General features: G+C 35.1%; 1 protein-coding gene, 1 long non-coding RNA gene and 1 pseudogene across 4 annotated transcripts; 2 read left to right on the top strand and 1 right to left on the bottom strand.

The window, feature by feature from the left end:
* The first annotated feature begins 2868 nt into the window (after window positions 1–2868).
* LOC120204723 (histidine kinase 3-like) lies at window positions 2869–9148 on the top strand. 3 transcript variants are annotated; one of them, XM_039204753.1, is made up of 11 exons: window positions 2869–3005; window positions 3618–4206; window positions 4448–4684; window positions 4984–5153; window positions 5359–5571; window positions 5833–6019; window positions 6101–6152; window positions 6289–6518; window positions 6643–6741; window positions 6882–8002; window positions 8256–8499. In XM_039204753.1, the coding sequence occupies exons 2-11, from the start codon at window positions 3718–3720 to the stop codon at window positions 8497–8499; spliced, it is 3042 nt and encodes a 1013-aa protein (XP_039060684.1). In that variant the 5' UTR covers window positions 2869–3005; window positions 3618–3717. The 3 variants fall into 3 exon arrangements, with proteins under 3 accessions (XP_039060684.1, XP_039060683.1, XP_039060685.1); XM_039204752.1 differs by lacking the exon at window positions 2869–3005 and having other exon boundaries at window positions 3381–3623; window positions 3670–4206; XM_039204754.1 differs by lacking the exon at window positions 2869–3005 and adding an exon at window positions 8748–9148 and having other exon boundaries at window positions 3718–4206; window positions 8256–8601.
* Window positions 9149–12594: 3446 nt separating this feature from the next.
* Window positions 12595–14537, top strand: LOC120204720 (annotated as a pseudogene).
* A 508-nt stretch (window positions 14538–15045) lies between these two features.
* LOC120204722 lies at window positions 15046–15329 on the bottom strand. The gene is made up of 2 exons (XR_005523972.1): window positions 15261–15329; window positions 15046–15131 (listed from the first exon to the last, which is right to left on the bottom strand). It is a non-coding gene; the product is annotated as an uncharacterized LOC120204722 (long non-coding RNA).
* Between the last annotated feature and the right edge of the window lie 9946 nt (window positions 15330–25275).

Raw genomic sequence — 25275 nt, 5'->3', positions numbered from 1 at the left:
AAAAAATAATGATCGAAAAATGGTTTCCTTTTAATTTTGTTTCTATATACTTCTTTCAATTTTAACTCGTGTTGCGTAAAAAAATATTTCATCTCAGTTTTAGTCAAACCCTATGAATTAAACACTATAAAAGGAAGGGTTAAAATAATTAAAGAAAATAGAAAGAGACGGACAGCTATGTTGGGGGTTGGCTTTAATTAATTGATTAAACATGCTTTTGCATTTATTTCCTTCTTAATTAAATATTATTATTTAAATATGATTAAAATGTTTTTATTGTATATAAGACAAAGCTAAGAAGCATCAGAAAACATGCTTCCACAATTATTTTATCTAGAAGACTTTCAGTCCATTATCCTTCTAGAATTCCATAATTTTGTTTTTAGTTTCTTATTTTCTCAGTATTAAATTTATTTAAAAATTCATTATTAAATTAAAGTTTCAACATATTTGTTTATGTTAATAAACAATACGTTGTACCTTTCCCCTAACCACTGCCGACCCCATAAATTAATTGAGGCCTTGTGTCTGTTGATGCATGCATGACTTTCTTTATGTTTTTTTTAGTTAATAAGTCTAAATTGTTTGTATTAGTAGTTAATTATTTTATTAATTAAGTGTGAAATTGCCTGGCACATTGCTGGGTGCACAGATTCACAAGCTTGGTTAAAAAACAACGAAGGAATTACGTTTGATTAAACCCACGATCTTGTGGGGTTCATGTTCCAGTTGGAATTTATGGACAGAGAAAGAAAAAGAAATTCAAACATCCAGCTTTCCAGTTTTGGAATTTTTTAAACGGTGAAGTGAAATGGAATCTTGTTGGATCTAATGTTTTCTAAAACGGTGGTGTAGGCTTGTGCTGGATTTAATTAGGGATGTGTAACATTATTTGATTCGGTGTATTTGATTTATTGATAGATTAAGTATTCAATTCGTTAGATTTTATAAATCTGGTCACAAGTCGTAATATTCGGGTTGTCATGTATTCGGGTACTTGAATTTTTGTTGTTGTCATTCCTGTTTCAAAGGACTTTGCCTTGACTTATCCGTATCGACCTAAGTTACACATCTGATTTTGATGGGTTAGTCTTTCGGTTTGAATTTTTTGCATACGCATTACACAGAAGCTTTGAACTCGAGATTTTTTAACGATATCACGCTGCTTACCACTTGAACTAACTCCCGTTGATACTTGAATATTTATTTTCTTATTTTAGATTTTTTTCACAATCCCTAAATTATTTCATCTTAATATTCTAAATCCCTGTTCTTTTAAATTGTTCTATTATGTGATTCTAATTTTTTTTCAACCTCAAAATATTTTAAATATAATTGTATTTTTTAATTGATTTTTTTTTAACTTTTAACTTTTATTTTTGGACTGTAATTTAGATTTCTAAATTATGTATTAAGAACATTTTAGGTTTTATGTATTTTTCATATGATTTCTTAAATAATATTTTTTTGGAAAAAAAAATATATATAAATATAAACCGAATACCCGTGATTTAAAAATATAAGTACCTAAATTTTATAAGTATCCGAGTTTCACAGATTGAGATACAAAATGATTATTTTAGTATCCGAAAAATTGAGTATACAATACCTCGAGTATCTAATTACGAACATATCTAAATTTAATAACATAATACTTATCCTAATAATTATAATCATAATCGATTATTATCGGGATGGACTAAGGAGGGCGGTGGGATAGTCACCCCTAAAATTTTCAGATTATCATATATTTTAGATTTTTTATGTATTTTCTGTTGATAATATACTTTCACTCCATAGAATTTTATAAAGTTAACTCCTAAAATTTTAAAAGTTCGTCTTCCTTAACATAGAATCATAAATAAGTCCTTAATTATTTCAAAACTCGCTCAAATTGATAACTTCAATATGTGATAAACAAATTGCTTACTTTGTAACAAAGGCTTATTTTGTCATTCAATTTATAGTAAAAGGACTCATCAAATAATTTGACCTTAAAATAATAGTGATAAACTTTTTTTAGAAATAAAGCTAAACGATAGAGATTCTCATTGTTGGACATGTAATTTAGAGAAAAGATAAATATGCATTTTAGTATTTAAATTTGGTTTTAAAGTGTAATTTGGTACATACTATTTTTTTTAGTCCAATTCAATACTTAAACTTGACATCAAGTCTAATTTAATATCAAACTTTTTGATCTAGTTAAATATACAAATTTAAATTTAAATTTAAATTAATTCAAATAAATTTGTAAATATTGATTTGAATAAAAAAGTACGTGTCAATTTAAATCAATAAATAAATTTTAAAAACTTAATTATATTTAAAATTTTAAGTATTAAATTAAATTAAATTAATTATTTTTAATACTTTGAAGTAATTATATAGTGATATTTATTCATAAAATTTTGTAGTATATTGATGGCGCACATATAGTTTTGTAATTATATTTTTATTAAGCCATTTATTTTTATCGTTTCATTTAGGTCACTTATTTATATTTTTATATTATACCTAAAGTTATGTTTTAATTTTATTTTGGTCACCTATCACCGTTAGAAATTAATAGTGATATTGACATATTACCGTAAGATAATATTATATCATCATTGAAAAAATAAAAAATGACATAAAAACAATTCTATTTTTTTAACGACGAGTAATTAAAATGAAACCAAAATATAACGTTAGATAAATTTTTAAAAAATAACAATTAAATGATAAAAAAACTACAAAAATAAGTGAATGACTAAATACTTATTTTACCCTAACTTTATTGTATTGCTATTACGAGTATTATTTTATGGGGGTTGGGGTGTCGTGAAGGGAACGGATAAAGATAATGGCCTAAACTAGCTGACACTTCTACAGCCATATTCTTCTCCTCTCTCTTTTTTCACATTTTTCACAGATTCTTTCAATCTTAAATGTCCATTAAGCCACTTTCGTTATGTTCTTTTTTTTTTTTCTCTCTCTTCAACTACAGAACCAACTTGTTGAAGGTTAGTGTCATCTCTTTAAGTAACTAATAAGATTTACTTTCTATTAAGTTTTATAGTAGCTCCAGAATTCTGTTCATAGATCTCTCCACAGTGGGGGATGCTGTTCTTTGGGTTTGTGGGGTGTCAAACATTAATACCCTCATATTTGATTGTCGTCTTCCCTGCTTGATTTTAGGAATTTAAGGATTTCATTTCAGATTCTTTTGCCTTGAGGGAAGATTATCTCTTTAGCTAAGTTTTTCATTGATTTGATATCTAATTTTGGGGCTTTGGGTGGTTGTTAGAAAATTGAAACTCAGAATCTTGAGAGATTCTTTGATTATTTTTTATGGTAATTGTGAATCTTTTTTTTTTCATTTTTCTTCCTCATTCCAGGGCTTATTATCTCGCATTTATCAGATAAGATAGCATCTTTTGTTCCTTTTTCCTTTCCCGCACGGATACAACTCCTAATCAATCTCTGTCTTGCAGTCAATTTGGCGTTTGATGGGTTTGCATTTTTATTTTTATTTATTCTCTTATCCCAAGGTTCTTGAGATTTTCTGGTGATGTTGGATTTTACTAGACAGTTTTTATAGATTTGACAACTGGGTGTCTCTCTCTCTTTTCTAGCTGGAACTAGCGAGGAAGTAAGACCCACTTTCAGGCTGGGGCTTCGGGGGGTTTACTGTATCTCCTTTAGTTTAGCTGGTAATTAGTCACTGTTTCTTGGATGAGTCTGCTCCATGTTTTTGGGTTTGGTTTAAAGGTGGGGCATCTTCTTTGGATGTTATGTTGCTGGATCGCGTCTATGATCTCGATGAACTGGTTCATTAATGGTGAATTTAAGAACCCCAAGGCTGGTGTCCTTGGTGATAGTGCTGGCAAGATGTGGTTCAAATGTTGGGATGAAATCTTAAACTTTAGCTTTAAGATCCACCATCAGTACTACCAGTATATTGGTTCGAAGAAAGTTTGCAAGTCCTGGTGGAGAAAGCTCTTGTTTTTATGGGTTATTGGCTGGACCTTGGCTTCTGTTTGGATCTTCTATTATATGAGCTCTCATGCGACTGAGAAGCGCAAGGAGACGCTGGCTAGCATGTGTGAAGAGAGAGCTAGGATGTTGCAGGATCAGTTTAATGTAAGCATGAACCATATCCAGGCTATGTCTATTTTGATCTCGACTTTCCACCATGGGAAAACCCCATCTGCTATTGATCAGGTAAAGCCATATCCTCTTCTTGGAACTTTTAGATAGGATCATAGAACTAGTTGATATAGATAATTAAGTGCTTGATTGCTATTGTTCAGTGTTGTTTTCTTGTGCTCAAATCTAAGTGTCAAAATGCTCAATAAAGCATGGTTATTTAAGCTTAAGACCAATGAGATTTGTGCGTTTAAGTTGTGAATCATGATCGCTTGTGTTTTAGTGGAAAAAGAAAACTCACTTTGAGAACCTGTAGGGGACTTTTGCGAGGTACACCGAACGAACTGCTTTTGAGAGGCCCCTTACAACTGGTGTGGCATATGCTGTAAGGGTGCTCCACTCTGAAAGGGAACAATTCGAGAGGCAACAGGGCTGGACTATTAAGAGGATGGATACTCTTGAACCATCACCAATTCAGGAAGAATATGCTCCTGTTATATTTGCCCAGGATATCGTTTCACATGTGGTTTCTCTTGATATGCTGTCAGGAAAGGTGAGTTCCTTAACTATTTTTAAAAAGGTTTTTGTGATTCCTTCACTAGCCATGGTCCATAGTGATTAATTTCACCTAAAGTCATGCTATTTCTGATTAAAAAAAATAACATAGAAGAGAAACCTTAAATTTTATTAACCATAACAAAACTGAAGAGTTATTTTTTATCACTTCCTAGTTTGGAAGAACACATAATTTTCATTCTATTAAGACCTGTAACACCGATTTTATAAAAAAAAATTAGTCAATTCATTATAATATTCAGTTGTGAGTTTTTTATATTTCTTGTGTATCAACAGGAGGACCGTGAGAATGTATTGCGTGCAAGAAGATCCGGAAAAGGGGTGCTAACAGCTCCTTTTAGGTTACTCAAAACAAATCGCCTTGGAGTTATTTTGACATTTGCAGTTTATAAGAGGGATCTTCCCTCAAATGCAAATCCGAAAGAAAGGATTGAAGCAACTGATGGGTATGTTTTCAGCACAAACAATAGTAGACAGGGAATGTTTAATCAATGTCTCATTGTTTTATGAAAATTAGTGAAAAGATGATTTCATTATGCTGCCCATCACTAGAGACAAAAGATCTCTTTTTAACAAGAGGACCCTAATGTGACGTCCCTTGTTAGTAGCTTTTATAAGAGACGTTATCCTAATATCTCATTGCTCTATCAGGTATCTTGGTGGAGTGTTCGATATTGAGTCACTAGTGGAGAAGTTGCTACAACAGCTATCAAGTAAACAAACAACCCTTGTGAATGTATTCGACACATCTAATCAGTCTTGCCCTATTAGTATGTATGGTTCCAATGAATCAAATGATGGGTTGGAGCACGTCAGCCACCTTAATTTTGGAGATCCTTTCAGAAAGCATGAGATGCGTTGCAGGTAATCCATATATCTAATGTCACCTATTAATATGGTCCCTGAGGTTTAACTTCTCTTCAATATGGGCCTCTTTTGTCGATTTTTGACTGAATTTTGGCATTTCCTTGAAAACCTATAATTTTAGTAAACTGTGCTTTGCAAGTGGTATGTCAACCGTTCATCTATGTTCATAAACCCAATCTATAAGAGGTTCTAAGTTCTTTAAAACATTTCAAAGATAAAAAGTGGAATATACATGGACTCAGTTTGTTCTTTTCATAGGTTTAAGCAAAAGCCACCGTGGCCATGGGTAGCGATAACCACTTCAATTGGCATCCTTGTAATTGCATTACTTGTTGGACATATCTTCCATGCGACTGTCAATCGAATTGCCAAGGTGGAAGATGATTGCCATAAGATGATGGAACTCACAAAACAGGCCGAGGCAGCTGATGTTGCCAAATCTCAGGTATATGATAATCTGATTTATACTCAAGCCTTTGGATCAGTCATGGATGTTTGGTCCTAATTATTTGTGTCCTTTTTGCAGTTTCTTGCTACCGTTTCCCATGAAATCAGAACCCCAATGAATGGTGTTCTTGGTGAGTCTTGGAAATTTCTGTTTTTTTCTCCGATGTTATTTCAAGTTTTTTATGATTGTACTTTATAGGATTATATTAAATATCTAGTAGATAATATGGTTTTCTTATCCATGACAATGAGATGCTTTTCGTGCAGGAATGTTGGATATGCTTATGGACACGGATTTAGATGTTACACAACTAGATTATGTCAGAACTGCACAAGCTAGTGGAAAGGCACTGGTTGCACTCATAAATGAGGTTTTGGATCAGGCTAAGATTGAATCTGGTAAGCTCGAGCTCGAGGAAGTGCAGTTTGATCTACGAGCCATCTTGGACGATGTGTTGTCACTATTTTCTGGGAAGTCTCAGGACAAAGGAGTAGAGGTAAGTACCAACTTATCCAATTCCCCCCATTTCCTTCTCTCCTCTGCCATTTCTTTAGATCTTACCCTTCCATATGGCATTCATCCAAGAATCTAACGAGAAATCAATTTGTGGGTGAGTGCAGTTGGCTGTTTACATCTCTGATAGAGTGCCTAAGATGTTAATTGGTGATCCTGGGAGGTTTAGACAAATAATCACCAATCTCATGGGAAACTCAATTAAAGTATGTGGTTGGTTCTCCTTTTAATTTATACAAAACTTGTTGAGACTTGAGATTTATTTTCTCCTATTTTAATTTAAGTTCAGTTTTGTCTGGACTATGCTTTGGTATCAATAACTTATAAGTTAGTTATCTGTTGTCAGTTCACTGAGAGAGGGCACATCCTTGTGACTGTTCATCTTGCGGAAGAGGTCATTGATTCAATAGAAGTTGAGACAGAATCTTCGTCAAAGAATACCTTGAGTGGTTTCCCTGTTGCAGATAGACACCAGAGCTGGAAAGGATTTAGAACTTTCAGTAAAGAAGAACCTGTGCATCCTTTCTCCGACAGCATTAATCTTATCGTATCGGTTGAAGATACTGGTCTAGGAATCCCCCTAGACGCCCGGCCTCGTGTTTTCACTCCTTTTATGCAAGTTGGCCCTTCTATTGCTCGAACACATGGAGGCACGGGTATTGGATTAAGCATAAGCAAGTGTTTGGTTGGTCTAATGAACGGAGAAATTGGATTTGTTAGCATTCCTATGGTAGGTTCCACCTTCACATTTACTGCTGTTTTCGCCAGTGGCAACTCTAGTTCAAAGGAGTACAAGAGCCAGCAAATCAATAGCCAGTCTAATACCGTTTCCTCAGAGTTTCATGGGATGAGAGCATTAGTTCTGGATCCTAGACCTGTCCGGGCCAAGGTGTCAAGATATCATATCCAACGTCTGGGTATTCACGTCGAAATAGTTTCTGATTGGAAACAAGGTTTATCTATCATAAACAGGGGGAATAATGCTGTCCACATGGTTCTCATTGAACAAGAAGTTTGGGATAGAGATCTAAACAGTTCGGGTCTCTTCATCAATAAATTGGAGAAAATAGGTCATGGTACTCCTCCAAAGGTATTTGTTTTGTGTAATTCTATCAAGTCTTCCAAAGGGAATACTACTACTGGTGCCTGCGACTTGACCATCATCTCAAAGCCATTGAGGGCTAGCATGCTAGCGGCATCTCTACAACGAGCCATGGGCATTGGGAACAAAGGGAACCCCCGTAATGGGGAGTTACCAAGCTTGTCTCTTCGGAATCTTCTCCTCGGGAGAAAAATTCTAATTGTAGATGACAACAATGTGAACCTGAAAGTTGCTGCTGGTGCATTGAAAAAATACGGAGCTGATGTGGTTAGTGCCACAAGAGGAATAGAGGCAATCGAACTTCTTACACCTCCTCACAAATTTGATGCCTGTTTCATGGATATTCAAATGCCGGAAATGGATGGGTATGTACTCATTTCGCATTTAGATGCTAGAACTTTCTCAATTCGGATCTAGAAATTGAGTTTTGAAACCTTCAGAATAAGATAACAAAATATGGGAAAAATATTTTCTCTAGTTGGTGCAGTGAGCATTGAAGACACCTTTTGCAATGTCTTTTCTTTGGTGGCTGCTGTTTGCATGTCATTAGTTCTCAATTGATTATATTCGGGCTTAGTCGTGTTTATCTCTGATAGTCTTTTCTTCTTTTGCCTATAGGTTCGAAGCTACAAAGAGGATTCGTGATGTGGAACGGAACATCAATAAACATATTCAATTTGGAGAACTATCAGTAGATGCTTATAACAATGTTTCAAACTGGCATGTACCCATCTTGGCTATGACAGCAGATGTTATCCAGGCCACACACGAGCAATGCCAACGGTGTGGAATGGACGGATATGTGTCAAAACCGTTTGAAGCCGAGCAATTATACCGGGAAGTTTCACGATTTTTCCAATAGGCAAGATGAGATCAGAATCCATTGGAAGAACATCTACTCGTTACATGCCTGCCACTGGCTACGCTCGATCCTCAAAAAGAACCTTCCGAATTCACGATAAAGGTATAGAAAAATTGAACATCCTTGTTCGATACAAAACATAATCCGATGCTTAATCCCGAGCCCGAATAACACAGTTCCATATGAATATTTAGTTTCTTCTGTTTGCCGATCCGTTGACGTCTTTGTAATGGTTGATGTTTTTGCAGGGAAACACTTGTTTTTGTTGCAGAGTGTACATAGAATCATGCTAGAACATAGGGATTGAGTTCTTTTGTATTTTACAACGAATATAGCAAATCCTGATGTACTTCCGTGTGACTTGTAAGGTTGGTCATTCCAAATTCCAATCCATTTCAGCAGGGTTGGTAAATTGCTGTGCAGTAAAAATGAAGCCACAAGACTTTGGGGTAAAAGAAAAAAATTTACCGGATGGAAATGGATGATTCCAATTCCAAGACCTGGAGTGTGGTTATATAGAAAATTCCAGCTGTATCTTCCTTGTGTTGGTAATAAAAACCCCTGCAAACTGGGAGCTGTTTTCTCTGGACATTATTTATTGTACAATATTGACCACGACTGAATTGAAAGATGAATTGCTTCTCAGCTATTGTGGGAGATTGCACCCTTGTATTCATAATGCTTTCTATTTTTATTGTCCCACCATAACTGACTTATCAATAATCGTTTAAAATGTGTGTGTATGATCATATAAATATATATAATATTTTTGTAAATTTATTAATCAAGTATACGTCTGTCATTTAATCATTTCAACACGTTTAATTCCATTTGAAATATTTTTTAGTCGAATTTCACCTGCTCCACATCCCACACTAACAAGTATAATTTTCTGAAAAAGAACACAACTGAGAATTGTAATAAATTCTTGAAGTAAGCAAAAGAAATGAAAATTAAAGGGTAATTAACACAATTACCCTCAAATATGGAGTTTATATTTGACAAATTGCTTCTCAGCTGTTGTGGGTAATTGAAATATAAAGTTTTTTTGTCCTAATTGTGTAGACAAATTAATTTCTTTTAAACTAATTCTACGTTTACCCCATTAAATAATAATTTTAAATTATTTTATATAAAACAAGAAAAAATTATAAATAGAAAAATATCAGCGTTCATTTACACTTTTACGTACATAAACTATATCTTAAATTGACTTTTGAGGCGTTTTTTTTCAGAAAAATCACTTTTTCATTTAATATTCTCGATCAGGCACCATTCAGACTATATTTCCCGATCTAACACCCTTTGCAGGAAGGCGCCCCCTGAATCGCACTTTACGCCACGTGGTCGAAGGCGCGGCCCCCGGGGCGCGCCTTACCAAATGTGTAAAAAATTCGGGTGCTAATTTTGTAAATATTTTTAAACGGGTGTCAAATACGTAATTAATTCCTATTATGGTGATATTTTTGTAAAAACGTCGGCATTTTGAATTGTGCACAGCTCACAACATACGGTTCATGTGGTTTTAATGAAGTGTACAGTGTTTGTAGTGGTTAAGTTTATTAGTATTTTAGTGTCACAAGTTTATTTTTTATAATAATAAATATTTTATAATTTTAAAAATTATAAATTTTATATATTTTTGAAAAAAATATTGTCTTTTAAAATTAATTGTATAAAAATATAAAAAATATTAAAATAAACTTTTAATTACAATTGAGGGATCAAATTAATTTTTATTCATTATTTTTTATTTTTTAACAACAGTTAATAATATTTATTCCTTTTTAATAAAATTATTTAAATTTTTGCATTAAAATTACACAATACGTATAATCTAGTATATAAAAACTTTGAGGATAATTATTTTAAAATATGAATAATTTTATAAAAAATTTATAACTATTATTTCTTTTACAAAATGATGATGATGATAAATATTTTATAATTTAAAAAATTATAAATTTCATATATTTTTGAAAAAATTATTGTCCTTTAAAATTTATTGTTTAAAAATATAAAAATATTAAAATAAACTTTTAATTACAACTAAGGGTTCAAATGAATTATTATTCAATAAATTTTTTAAAAATATATGAATTTTATAATTTTTTAAATTATAAAATATTTATTATTATAAAAAAATAAACTTGATATACACTAAAATACTAATAAACTCAATCACTATCACCTGGAATCGTGCGGTGTGGGGTGTCTGCACAATTAAAATGCTGACGTTTTTACACAAATGTCATTATAATAGAAATTAATGACGTATTTGGCACCCGTGTAAAAGTATTTACAAAACTAGCACCTGTGTTTTTTACACATTTGGTAAGGCGTGCCCACCACGTGGCGTAAAGCGCGGTTTATGGGCGCGTCTTCCTGCAAAGGGTGTTAGATCGGGAAATATAGTCTGAACGGTGCATGACATGGAAATATATAGGGTTAGGGTGATATTTCGGGAAAAACGCCGACTTTTTGATGCCTAATGAATTTTTTGTTAAAAATAATTATTTAATATTTTCTCCGTTACACTTTTAGATTTGAAGTGTAATTTAGGCATCTAAAAATAATTAAGCGAATTTTTTTCAATTGTCTTTATAAAATAATTAATGCCAAAAATATTTTTTTAATAATTTTACATTGTCGCTGTAGTTAATAATTTATATAATATAATCTGATTAATTTCCATTACAGTTTAACTAAAATATTGTTTTTTTTAACTATGTAACAAATACCCATACTAATATAGTGATTAAGCATTGTACTATCTATATTTGATATATTTTTAATTGATGAATAAGGTAGTGACATTTTTTTTTGAATAATTTGGTGTAAGTATAAGACAATATTTGTTCAAAGATAACTCTCTACCTTTTAACATTGAACGCTCACACCCCTGAACATGATAACTCTCAACCTTTCAACATTGAACGCTCACACTCCTAAACATCTATGATGTTCGAACTGGGGTCTTCAGGAATAACAACAATTCCTTTACAACGAAGACTACTTGATTTGTACATGTAGTGACATATTTCTTTATTTTATTAGAGAATATTCATTTATTAATATAAATGATATATGATAAAGCTGACGTGGAGGAAAAATGAGAAAATCATCACATCACATCATTTTCATCATTAATTTTTAATATCAATGATTAAAATCGAAAAAAAAATGTAATATTAGTAATGCTTTTATCAAAATGAAATTGGAGACCAAAATAGATATATGGTATTATTTTAATAACCAAATAGAGTAGTTTACTCAAAATACACAAAATGAGAAAACGCAGACAGCTACTTGTTGATACTTTTATAATTCAAAATGAGCCGTTAGATCAATCATCCTATAAAAGAAAGGGTAAATTATACCATTCCTCACTGAACTATACTTTCTCTTATTTTACTCATCGTACTTTCAATTTTTCTATTTTGGTCACTAAACTTTCAAATTGCTCATGTTTTAATCATTCTAAATTATTTTATTATTATTTTCGTATGATGTGGAATTTTTATTATTTAATATAAAATGATTAAAATTATAAAACAAAAAACAAAAGGTGACCAGACACTGCCTCCGGCCACTGTCGACCGCTGTAGATATTGGTCGTTCGGTCTCAATCGACACCATAAGTCTAAATCCGACCTTGATTTTGTCAGAACTTTCTCCAAATTCCACGAATTGGAGATTGGAATTGAGGAAGCCAAAACGTTTCAATCGAGATTCATGGGGTTTGAAACATTTTTCGACGAAACAACAACCAGATTCAGACTCAAGGGGTTGAGCGAATTGATCCATGGGATTTGAGACCGAACGACAACCATCTATGGTAGTCGACTGTGGCCGGAGGTGACATTCGACCACTTTCTATTTTTATTTTATAATTTTAATTATTTTATATTAAATAATTATAAAATATCACGTCATACGAAAATAATAAAAAATATAGAGTGATCAAAATAAAAACAATATCAAAGTTCAACGAATAAAATTTAAAAAAATTAAAACTACAATAAATAAAATAGGAGATAAATTATAATTCACTTAATAACTATGTGATTTACTCTAAAAGAAAAGAAAGAAAAACCTCCTCTAAAAAATCTTCGCTCGCCTCTCATTTGTTCGTTAATTAAGAGCCGCCGCTCAAATTCGTTAAATAATAGAAGAAAAATGGATCTTGATGCAGTAGCGAAGGCGTCCATCGAGCACTACCACTCGACATTCGATGCGAACCGGGCCGGTTTAGCCAATCTCTACCAGGAAAGTTCCATGTTGACCTTCGAAGGTCAAGAGATCCAGGGCTCTCAGAACATCGTTGCTAAGCTCACCAGCCTTCATTTCCAGCTAAATCACCACCTTCGATTTCCAGCCTTCCGGCTCCGGCGGAATGCTTGTCTTTCGACAGTGGTAACCTCCAACTCGCAGGCGAACACCATGCTCTCAAGTTCAGCCGGGTAATTTTTCCTAGTCTTCTATTCGTTTCTCTTTTCTATTTTCAGGACTTCAATGCTTACATAGCTGATCGATCTATGGTTAATCTATGCTGTTGCTGTTGATTTCATTGATTATACCATCGGTTTTAATTTCGCATGCAATTGTCAATGGGTCCTGTAAATTATGTTTCGATCTGGCGCAAGTTGAAGTGGGAATTGAAAACTGTGATATCTATAGCCCTTAATGCTCATCTGATATGCTTATGATTAGTACGTTTTTCATTCATTTTGATTCTGTATTAATTGGTTTGAGAAGGGTAAAAAGTGTTATTTAGGCGATATACCTGATCTCAATTGATGTGCCATGAATACGTTTCGGAAGATATGGATTTTGTTTTTGGATCTACCACCGATCCAATGAACCTGCTGCATTTTTATTCTGTTATGCACCATGGAAATGCACATTTCCATGTTCATAATAATCAATTATGTACCCTATCGCTGTTTGATATTGCTATCCTCTTGACTTGAACTTTCCTCGAGTCTTAGTTGTATAAAATGTGCAAGCAATACGATGATTACTGTATAAACTGCATTCGAGAGCTTTATTCCGTTTCATGGTGTTTTTTCTATCCCAGGCCAAGCATCATTTACTAGTATTCTTATCATTTTCTCTACTTATGTTTTTCGCATGATTAAGTGATGGAGGGTGCTCTCGTTGCTCACTCTAAACAATTATCCGCCCTCTCTCTCGACGTTGTTTCTTGGGACTCTGCAGGATATAAAAGACAATCCAATTCGACAGCTCTCTTCATCAAAAGGCATTGATGATTTTCATTGTGGTTTATGTCTTCCATTTGGAACTGGGAAGAGATATATGATTTTATGTTAGGAAACGATCTATAAAATTTTAAGGGGGCGAATTTACAAAATTTTAAACAAATTTTTAATAGAAAATATAAAAAAATACTTAAATTATATGAGAATTTAAAGTTGTCAGAGACGATTACCCCACCAACCACCACGATTCCTGTTTGGGACGGAGCCATGATCAAATATTGAAAGAGGCAAGGTAATTAATTTAAAAATAATGACTTATTATGTATTTATTCTAAAAATTGTGAGGACAAAAGTCTAATTTTACTTAAATTTAAACTAATAAGAACCTAAAATACTATTAAACCAAAAATCCCTCCCACTCCCTATATAGCTCCGTCCATGAACTTATATATGTTTCATCTGTGTTTATAGTTAACCGTTTTATGTTGCAGAGATATTATTCATTTTGTTTGTAAGAGCATTGGATAACTTTTCATTATCAACCTCACTAACCTATGTATCCTTGTCTTGCATTCCGCTTTCAGATGTTTCATTTGATGCCAACACAAGAAGGAAGCTTCCATGTGTTGAATGGCTTATTTTGGTTGAACTACGCGTAAAGACAAAGTCACTATGATTAATCAATGGACGGTACTACAATGTCGAGGATTTAAAACACTTTCGCTTGTTTTAGGCATCTTAGATCAAAATTTGAAAATTTTCTGTTCTTCATGGTTCGTCATGGTTTCCATGTCTCCATATTTCATCGACTTCTTTGCTGTGATTGGTTGAGTTCATGAAAGACATTATCTAATTATATCATAGTTGAAATTGTGTTATATTACCATACTTCTCGACTTACATTCCAACTGGATTAACAGCATAAAAAGATGATAAAAACTTACAAGAAGACAAAAGCTACCATTTGAAACCTTCAATGGCTCAGTGTCCTTCACCACTCGATCTCAGGTGCGGAAACTCAACATGGGGAAGCTCAGGAATTTGAACCGAGTGATCCGAATGTTCAATAACGTGATTATGTTGTTTTGTAGGTCTTTTCACCTTGTTAACAAGCCAACTTCCAAATGAACTAAAAGGGTAAGAGAAACCATCTTTAACCTTAAGAAGGAGGGATGCCTCCGAGACTTGCCAGAACAAAGAGATGACGATCATGGCCGAAACAAGGCAATGGGTAATAGTATTCTGCTTCTATAACTCTTTAATCTCTTTCCTTAATTTTTCCACATCGATTCCCCCACATTCACTGCCATTTTCACTTTTTGCCTCTGCTTTATCATCATCACCCTTTCGAGAATTAACTTCCTCTGGTTCGGATTGCTTCAGCTTTCCATCTTCTTTTAATGATTCCAACTGTTCAATATCCGTAAGCAAACATTAGTTTCTTTTCTTTTTCATCAAGAACAAGGAAACCCTATTTTTTTCTGGGGATTTAAAACTATGGGTTTGGCGAGTGAATGAAAAAAGTTCAGATTTTCTTACCTGAGAGAACAATCTGGAGAGGAGCTGTTTGTCGTCGTCTCCAAAGTGTTTTTTGTTAAAACTTAGAAGAACACCTCCTAGAAAAACAAAGAGAATATAAACGAAGTGAAGGAAAGTAGAATGTAGGCTAAAGACTATGCCCAGCCCTTGGTCAAAAGACCTGTTAATATAGCCACGCTGATTGCCTCCTTCATGGATTAACACTTGAAAGTTTAATCCAATAAAGGACAGCTGGCTTAACCACCTAACAATTTGCCAGAAACGGTTAGCAAAACCAACAGCTAACGGCTCCACTTGGCAACCCTTCCAGCTGGCAATCCTCAATTCTTAACATTCACCCCGTTTTCCAACTTCTTGAGGTAAAAAAAAATTTATTCTTGTGCAGCTGAAGCCTCTGCAGCGAGAAAACATTAAGCTTTTGGTGTAACTCCTGAAATCGTGTTGTAACTAACGGCTTTATTAATACATCCGCAATTTGACAATTTGCAGGAACATAATTGACTACAAGTTATTTGTCCATGACCTTCTCCCTGACAAAATGAACATCAAGATCCTCATGTTTAACTTTAGCATGCAAGACTGGATTAGCAGCCATGGCTACAGTGCTGGTATTATCACACCATATAACCGGAGCTTGAGACAGTTCAACATTCATATCATCTAGAACTGCTTTAACCCGCAGAACCTCAACAGTTGTATCAGCAAGACTTCTATATTCTGCCTTAGCTGTTGAACGGGACACTGGCCTTTGCTTGCGTGAACTCCATGACAACAAATGACTACCTAGGTAAACACAATACCCGGAAACCGATCGCCTATCATCGAGATCACTGCCCCAATCTGCATCTGTAAAGGCTTTGATTTGAAGTTGCCCCTGCCCTTGATTAACCATAATCCATAATCCAGTGTACCTTTTAGGTAACGTAGAATGCGTTTAACTCCTGTCCAATGAGCTTCACAAGTGGACTTCATAAACTGTGCTACTTTATGAACCGCAAAAGCAATGTCTGGTCTAGTATGACACACATACAATAGTGCACCAACTGCACTTCGATACTGCTGAGCATTGATAGGAGCTCCTGCATTTTCTGAACTCAACTTGGGTGTAATAGGTAAGGGCGTGTCCACAGGTTTAGCATGAACATTAAACTTGGTCAACAGCTCCTGTACATACTTCTTTTGACTCAAAAACATTCCAGTTACTGTATGAACAACTTCAATGCCCAAAAATTAGTGAAGAAGCCCGAGATCCTTTAACGAGAACCTGTCATGTAGCTGCTTCTTAACCTCGTTAACACATTTTTCAGAAGACCCCGTGACAAGAATATCATCAACATACACAGCAACATACGTGATATCATGCTTTGTGCCACAAATGAATAACGAGCTATCAGCTCTAGAAGGTCGAAATCCCATGTCACACAAGCACTGTTGAAGTTTTTTATACCAATTGCGAGGGGCTTGTCTAAGACCATAAAGGGCTTTTTGAAGCTTGCACACTAGCTTTTCTCCATGCTCACCAGTTTGTTCGAACCATTCTGGTTGAACCATGTATACCTCCTCCTGTAGATTGCCTTTGAGGAAAGCATTATTAACATCTACTTGATAGACTTGCCATCCACGTAAAGCAACAACCGACAGTAACACATTTATCGTGAAGAATCGCACCACATGACTGAAGGTATCAACAAAGTCGCATCATGGTACTTGAGAGTACCATTTTGCGACAAACCTTGCTTTAAATCTATTAATAGAACCATCCGAGTTGTGTTTAATGCGAAACAGCCATTTACACCCAATGGCTTTTCGATCAGCTGACAGAGGAACCAACTTCCACGTGTTATTATCAGTCAACGCCTTGAACTCCATTTCAACTACAGTACGCCAATGTTTATGTTGTAAAGCATCTTGCACACTCAAAGGAGTATCATTAAACAAAGCATTATAAACCTTAGGTTTGAAAATTCCTGCTTTGCTGCGTGTGACCATGTGATGCTTATTTGTGACGTGCTGAGCAGCATCAGACACAGTCCTGCTTGAAGCACCTGGCTCCTGAACACTTATTGAACCATTTTGATCATCATTTGGAGTAGCACTGGAATGTGTAAGCTCACTATGAGTATCCTCTAGTTGAACAACAACTCTCGACACAGCATCTGGCTCGTCCTCCATTGTGTTAGCTCTATCATCATGGTCAGCATTTACACCAGGTGTATGAGATGAATCAACCATTGCATCGTCCACCAGATCATGTATATTAACCAGATTATCACACCCAATATCCTCGTGATCGGTCATGCTGAGTTCTTTACAAGGAAAAGGAACAGTCCAATCAACTTGTTTGACATGTTGATTGATACCAACACGGTGAGCCACACATGGAAACACATTTTCATTGAACACCACGTGTCAAGATATATACACACGACCTGATTCGTCAAGGCATTGATATCCATGATGTTGTGAAGAGTAGCCAAGAAATACGCACGGCTTGGACATGAAGTCAAACTTATGTCGATTGAAAGGTCGAAGACATGGGAAACATTGACAGCCAAAGACACGAAGAAACTGATAATCAGGTTTCTTACCGTACAACTTCTCAAATGGTGAGATCCCTCCAAGCAAGTCTGCAGGTAACCTATTGATTAGGTAAACTGCAATAAGGACAACATACGACCAATATTTGAAGGGAATGGCTGACTGAGCTAGAAGTGTTAAGGATGTGTCAATGATGTGCTGGTGTTTACGCTCAACTACACCATTCTGTTGCGAGGTATGTGGACATGTAACCCTGTGTTTGATTCCTGCAGCTGCAAGACACTGCTCTAAACCTCGATACTCACCCCCACCATCAGTTTGTAATGCAACAATGTTTGTTTTAAACTGATTTTTAACAAGAGCATGAAACAAATTGAAAGCTTGAGTAATATCCGATTTATTACGCATCAAGTATACCCAAACATTCCTGCTGAACATATCTATAAACGAAACATAATATTGCCAGCCACCAGACTTAATCGATGCTGGACCCCATACATCTATTTCTACCAACTCAAACAAACGACTATAGACTGTATTTGATTGCAAAAATGGAAGCCTGTGACTTTTTCCTAGCTGACATGCAACACATATTTCACTATTATTATGAACACCATTCTTAATGTGAAAGAGTGAAGATATAAATTTTCGACGCAGAGTGTCCCAACCGTCGATGCCATAGCCAGAAGCTTTTATTGGACTTAACATCTTTTTCCTCAGTAGAAGCAGTAACCTGATGAAGCATGCCATCCATACAAGCAGTTTTATTAAAGCAATACAACCCATTTTCCGGTTTACTTTCTAACTGGATTCGGCCAGTTTCTTCATCCTTCACAAAGCATTTGTCTGAGTGAAATTCGAGGTATACATTGTTGTCTTGTGTAAGTTTAGAAATAGATAACAAGTTTCTAGTTATTTTTGGAACGCACAAGACATTCTTTAGCTATAGATAACATGTATTGGCAGTTAATGGTACACTACTTATATGTGATATTGGTAATGTGGAACCATCACCAAGGTAGACCTTACCTTTTCCTGAGTATGGTCGACCCAAGGATGCTCCAGCTTTGTCGTAGGTCGTATGGTGTGTAGCACCAGAGTCGGGATACCATTTGTCAGCAGCAGACAGAACTCCTTTAGCAATAAGAGAGTTTATTTGCACAATGTCAGTGGTGGCATCTTCAGCGACCACCTCATCTCCTGCAGCTGTATGAACAAACGGATTATAAGACGAATCATTAGCATCATATTTACACACATTGGCCTGCATTTCATTGGTATCTCTGGACTGCCTCGAAGCTACGCCTTTAAAGTTCTCATCGAAGCGATGCCAACACCTATCCACTAGATGACCAATCTTCCCGCATAATTGACATTGATGCCTAGGTCTGCCCTTGTATTTATTCACGTTCTGAGTTTTTTCGCGAGAATCATTTGTCCTATTACTAGTGTAATACCTGTCACGATTACCATTGGCATTTCCTCCATTGTAATTATTATGCCTGGTCAAGTTTATGCTGACCGCTGTCTTCATAAGGTCACCAATCCTCGATTCAGCATCAATGAGAACCAAAGTGACAATGTCAAAAGTATAAGGTTCACGACTCACTATTATGGCAGCAACAAACGGTTCAAAATTGCCTGGAAGCCCATTGAGTAATGTAACAATTTTATCAATCTTAGAAATCGAGCTTCCACTTGTCGCAAGTAAATCACAGATCTCTTTGATTTGTGTGGAAAATTCACGCACAGATAGGTCTCCTATTTTAAGAGACCTGAGTCTTCCATGCAAGCTCATAATCTTTGTAGTGGAGAGCTTGGAGAACATGCTGAGAACCGTATTCCAGATCTTAGCAGAGGTATGTGCTCCTACAAGCTGAGGAAGAATGGATGAACTGATTGTTAAAAGAAGCTAGGATGCCAAAGAACTATCCTGTTTTTTGTGCCACCGGTACACCGGATTTACTATTAATTCACCAGACTCATCAACAATAGTTTGAGGTGGAACCGACAGCGATTCATCCAGCAGATGTTCCAGTTCGTGTCCTTGAATCATAAGGAGAACTTGCTGCTTCCAAAGAAGAAAGTTGTTACCATCTAATCAAACATTAACATACTTGTTCATTAATGGCGTTTCTACCATCCGATTATTGGCAGCAGTAGCACTGCTTCCTTCTGATATTGCTTCGACTGCAACAAACGAGTCAGGCATGATGAGCAGAAAGTAGAATCATCAAAGAGAGATCACCGTTGAATCACTGGCACTTGGATCGCTAGACATCTGATACCATGTTAAAACTTAGAAGAACACCTCCTGGAAAAAAAAGAGAACATAAATGAAGTGAAGGAAAACAGAATGTAGGCTAAAGATTATGCCCAGCCCTTGGTCAAAAGACCTGTTAATATAGCCACGCTGATTGCCTCCTTCATGGATTAACACTTGAAAGTTTAATCCAACAAAGGACAGCTGGCTTAACCGCCTAACGATTTACCAGAAACAGTTAGCAAAACCAACAGCTAACGGCTCCACCTGGCAAACCCTTCCAGTTGTCAGTGCTCAATTCTTAACATTTTTCACCATAGATATCTTTTATTATGGTTTCTTCTAAGAGTTTCTGGATTGCCATGTTGATCAGTTCGGTATCTTCACTGGATTCCATTGGATAAGGTTGAGATATGGAAATTTAACTACTTTTGGTGGATGATGGATGAAAGTTCTGGTTAATAATATTATTTGGCTTAGAGAGTTCCACAAGCTGAAGTCAAAATTCAATAAAGCTATCTATATGAGAAGAAGAAGAGGAAAATGAAATAAGGAAATTTGAGGTCAGTCGGCAATGATTTGAGCTTATCTGGTCCACTGGCCCATGTTGCAGTCGTCGAAAAGGTCTAATTCTGGCGGTGGATTTTCTTTAATATAAATTACTATATTATATGTAACTTGATTATAAAATTTTATTAGAATTTTAAAAATATAAATACATTATTTAACGATAAATAATTATTTTTTCATTAATTATTTGCCTATTATATTTTTCAATTTAATGTTTTATTTATAGTTTTATTGAGATAGAATAATTTGATATAATTTACTCTATTTTTATGCAACTGAAACAAGTTGTTGCTAATGGTAAAAAAGAGGCATTGAATGTGGGTGTTGTTCTTATTTTACCAGAAGGGTTTGAGTTAGTCCCTCCTAATCGTATTTCACTCGAGATAAAAAAAGATAAATAATATGTCTTTTCAGAACTACCGTCCTACTAAAAAAATTGTAAGACCCTAATTTAGGGACTAAATTTAAGAAATTATAAAGTGGTGAATTTAATTGGAATTTTGGAAGAAATTGAGGATTAAATTGAATAATTTCAAAGTTGGCAGATCGTTTTAAGAAGTGAAGGAAGTTTAGTGGCTAAACCCATGATTTAACCATTTTTTATATATGTTGAATTATAAATTTCCCCGTGCGCAGGTTTAGCTGAGATTTTTCAGTTTTTCCTCTCTGATCAACCAACTTTCAACTCCGATCGACTCGCCGTCCGACCTCCAATCGACGAGCCGAAACCACCATCGTGTTCGTTGTCAACCAAGGAACATAACCCCTCAAACCTTTCGTCGTGAATCATCACCGTTCGTCGTTAATTTCAATCGGAAGTATCGTCGGTAATAACTCGATTTTAGTTGGTTTTTCATCGATTCATGACAATCGGGACATCCGTTTACGACACCTCCGGCACCATCGTGTTCGTTGCATCGTTCCGAGTCCGCCGGTGTCATCCTTGGTCTCCGTAGACGGCGGCGCGTGAGGAGGTGAAGCGGTCAAAGTTTTCGATTCGTTGAAATCGAGCTCTTCGCCGTTCAAAAATTTGAACCGAGCTTTGTAAGTATCTCGAAATCGCTCAAACTAATTTTTAAGAATTTTTTCGTGATTTTTAGGCAGTCGGAAGGGGCCCCACGTGCCTCCATACGCCGCCACTGCGCATGGGGATGGTCCAAATGACCGGTTTGACCAGTTTTGGTTCATAGTTGACCGGTTTGACCGGTCATAACCCGACCCGACCCGACCTGCTGACCCGACCCGACCTGTTGACCCGACCCGTTGACTCGTTGACCGTTGACCGGCGTTGACCACCGTTGACCGGCTTTGACCGGGCATTAAACGACCTTTGACTTCGACCGAGTATACCTATCCTGCTCTGTTTTGAAAACCGGACCAGACCGGCCAGTTCAACCGGGAACCGTTGCTTAGTCCGGTTTAATCTAAATCGGTTGAACCGCTATTAGTGAACCGACCAGAACCGCTGAACCGTTTGAACCGGACCGGCTGAAAACCGGAAAAAACCGGGAAAAACCGGGATTTTTGTTTTTTTTTTAAAAAATTAAACCAAACTTCATTTGTTAAACGAGCCAAGTCGAACTCGAGTATTGCTGAGCTCGACTCGAACTTGAAAACTTTAAATGTAAACTCAACTCAACTCAAACTCACAAGCTAAAAATTATCAAGTTCAACTCAAACTCGAAATATAATATTGAAACTTAAACTCAAAAAGGCTTGAACTCACTCAAAAAAAAAATTAGAAGCTCGATTGAAGCCTAAAATTCGAGCTTGATTGAAGTGAAAGAATAGTTCACTCAATGCTCACCAAAAGGCTCCATAATTTTGAATGCCAAATTACCTCTATTATTTATAGAAGTTAGTTGTGATGCGCTTCTATGTTTCTTAGCAATGTGAGATTGTTTTGTTCTCATATTTTTACTCTTTAGACTTTTGGGATGTTCTTCTATGTTTCTTAGTCATGTGAGATTGTTTTTTAAAAAAAATTAAACCAAACAATATCATTTTATTATGATTTTTTAACCCCAAATTTATTTTTTAATTATAGTTATATAATTATATTTATTATTTAATATGTTTTACCTTAAATATTATGTTGTAGTTAATTTTTTGTTTCACTTGATTTTATGGTTTTTAACTTATATATGTTATGACTTGCTTTGAATATGACTTGTGATATAAAAAAATTATTTTTTATTAATTATTTTTGGTATTTTTTATTTAATTTTTTAAATAATTATGACGTCGTCCGGTTCTTCCGACCGGTCAGACCGGTTGAACTAGTGAACCGGTAGCATGACCGGTTCGCTAACCGGTCCGGTTATGAAAACCATGCTATCTTGATATTTTTCGACGTTCCAAATCTGATTCTGCTGTCCGTTTCTCGAAATTCGAACCCGAAGGCCTCAAAATTACCGGTCAAACCCGTTGACTTTGATTTTGACCAAAAATTTCAAATTTCCGAAAAGTCATATTTTATACTTTCGACGTCCTGAATCCGAATCCGAAGTCTGTTTCGCCAAATTCGAACCCGGTAAGCTATCTTTCACTAATTTATCACCTGATTCGATCCGTTTATCGCAATTAAGCTCTGTTTCTGATATAATTTATGTTGATATGTATATGAGGAATTATTGGAAGTTGAATTGAAGATAAAAGGCGTTAATGGAATTTTTATGGTCGATCAGTATTGCATGGAAATTGAGGTAATACTTTACTACCTCTTTATGCTTTTTGGAACATGTGAATATTGGTAAATGCATGATTAAGATAATGTTGGTCTCATTTGTGTAGTTAATTAGTTTCTACACTCGATATGAATGTGGTAGAAATTCGGTATTTGAATACGGATCGAATGATTAATATAAGAGATTGAAGATTGTTAGAATTAAATTATAAGTTTGTGATTAGTGATAAAGAAATCAAACATGGATTTGTAAATTATATTTTATATCATCAAAGGTTAAATGTTAAAGGTACTTGGATGGGAAATTATGAGAATACTTCGGTAGGGTAAAAATACGAAATTACCCTTATATTGGAAAATGATAAGAATTATCCCTGGAAGTGGATTAATAAATCTGAAAAGACATATTGATCTGATAAATATATTGATGTGCATAAGAAATGTTAGTTGTACTTGGAAATTATAGATAACCGGTTTTTAACCCCAAGAGGGCTTATACAAGATACTAGAAGTCTGTTAAGGGAATTATTTCAAGATCAGAGAGTGTTCAAGAAAGCAATTAATCATAAGATCTCTAAATTATATTATTTTCGTTAAGAGATAATATCGAAATTATCTGGTTAAGAAATTTCGGAAATGCCCTTAAGAGGTAGAATAGTCAGAGTTAACCCTGAATGAGAAAGTACTTAGAAGATTCGTACTTAACTCGATTAAGTACGGATTTGATTGTTAAAATCCTGACTTAGTGCAGGAAAATTTCTGATGTTCCGTTTGTAAAATATGAGAAGACACTTGACCCGGAAATATCCGAGTTATGAGTAAATACCTGAAGAATAATTTGTCGGGGGTGTTCTGTTGTCAGAATTGTTCGAAAGGACTGAAATAAATGATAAGATTGAATTTAATAGTAAGATCAGACAGAAGGAAATGATTAAAGTACACTGAATCTGTACAATGACCAAAATACCCCTATAATGGAAATGACCCAAGAATATCACCAACCACTGGAATGATTGGATATCCTCGAGCTCTGAAATAAATGGAATAAAACTGAACACCAAAATTACCAAAATAACCTTATGGCCTAAACTAAGTAAATACCTTGGATTAATTAAGGAATCCAAATAAGTATAGGTATTGGACTACCTTTAAAAGTTATGGAACATAACTTAAGTGAGCCGATCAACCTTAATAATATGTCAGTACCTGAACGACATAGATATTACTTGAATGCATGTTCGTCTACTCAAGTTTAGCTCAATGATAATTTTGGAAGTATTCAACTCAGCTCAACTCTAGATCGCATTCAGTACTAAGAATTGGACATTTGTTCGACAAATCAACCACGAACACCAAATTGAATGGAACGGAAATACAACATGTACCTTAAATTCATGAACGTTTGAATTACTCTGGAAAATCCCGAAGTAACTGGTTTTATGGGAACACACTAGATAACATATTCTGATCTCCTGAATTCAGTTATCCGAAATATTTCCATCTGAACTGAAATACCACCTGAAATATCAATATGATCTCTGCTCAGCATAAAAATCTGTAAATGTTCGGAAACAATAAGGAAATATATATTTATCTGTATCTGTACGTTCATCAGCATCATCTGGTAGTTCTGTATTACTGAGCTTTTCGAAGCTCACTCTATTACTCACTTTTTCAGGTTAAAAGAATTGTACCAGTGCAGCTATCGACTTCAGCAAGGGAGTTCTTCCGGCGTTGCAGAGTATGGTACATGTGATTAGGGGGCATGTAATTGTATTTTGATTTATATACGAGTATGGAAATCTGTTTTATTTTAAAATAGTGACAATTGATTTTATAAGTTACACGTTTCAATAAAAGTTTTAAATTTTCCGCTATTTTTACAGTGAGTTGCTCCGGTGGCCCTAATGTGACACCCCAGATCAGATCGGGTTATTCGCATCGGTTTGTGGGGTTAC

The sequence above is a fragment of the Hibiscus syriacus genome, unplaced genomic scaffold, assembly GCF_006381635.1.
Source record: "Hibiscus syriacus cultivar Baekdansim isolate YM2019G1 unplaced genomic scaffold, ASM638163v2 tig00011547_pilon, whole genome shotgun sequence".
Lineage (NCBI taxonomy): Eukaryota > Viridiplantae > Streptophyta > Magnoliopsida > Malvales > Malvaceae > Hibiscus > Hibiscus syriacus.
This window is presented reverse-complemented; position numbering and strand designations above follow the sequence as displayed.

Bases quoted from the DNA above. Each gene is read 5' to 3' on its own strand.
- LOC120204723 (XM_039204754.1), top strand. From the start codon at position 3,718: ATGAGTCTGCTCCATGTTTTTGGGTTTGGTTTAAAGGTGGGGCATCTT. The intron at 6,519-6,642 runs GTAAGTACCAAC...GGGTGAGTGCAG, and splicing joins CTCAGGACAAAGGAGTAGAG to TTGGCTGTTTACATCTCTGA. The intron at 8,003-8,255 runs GTATGTACTCAT...TTTTGCCTATAG, and splicing joins CAAATGCCGGAAATGGATGG to GTTCGAAGCTACAAAGAGGA.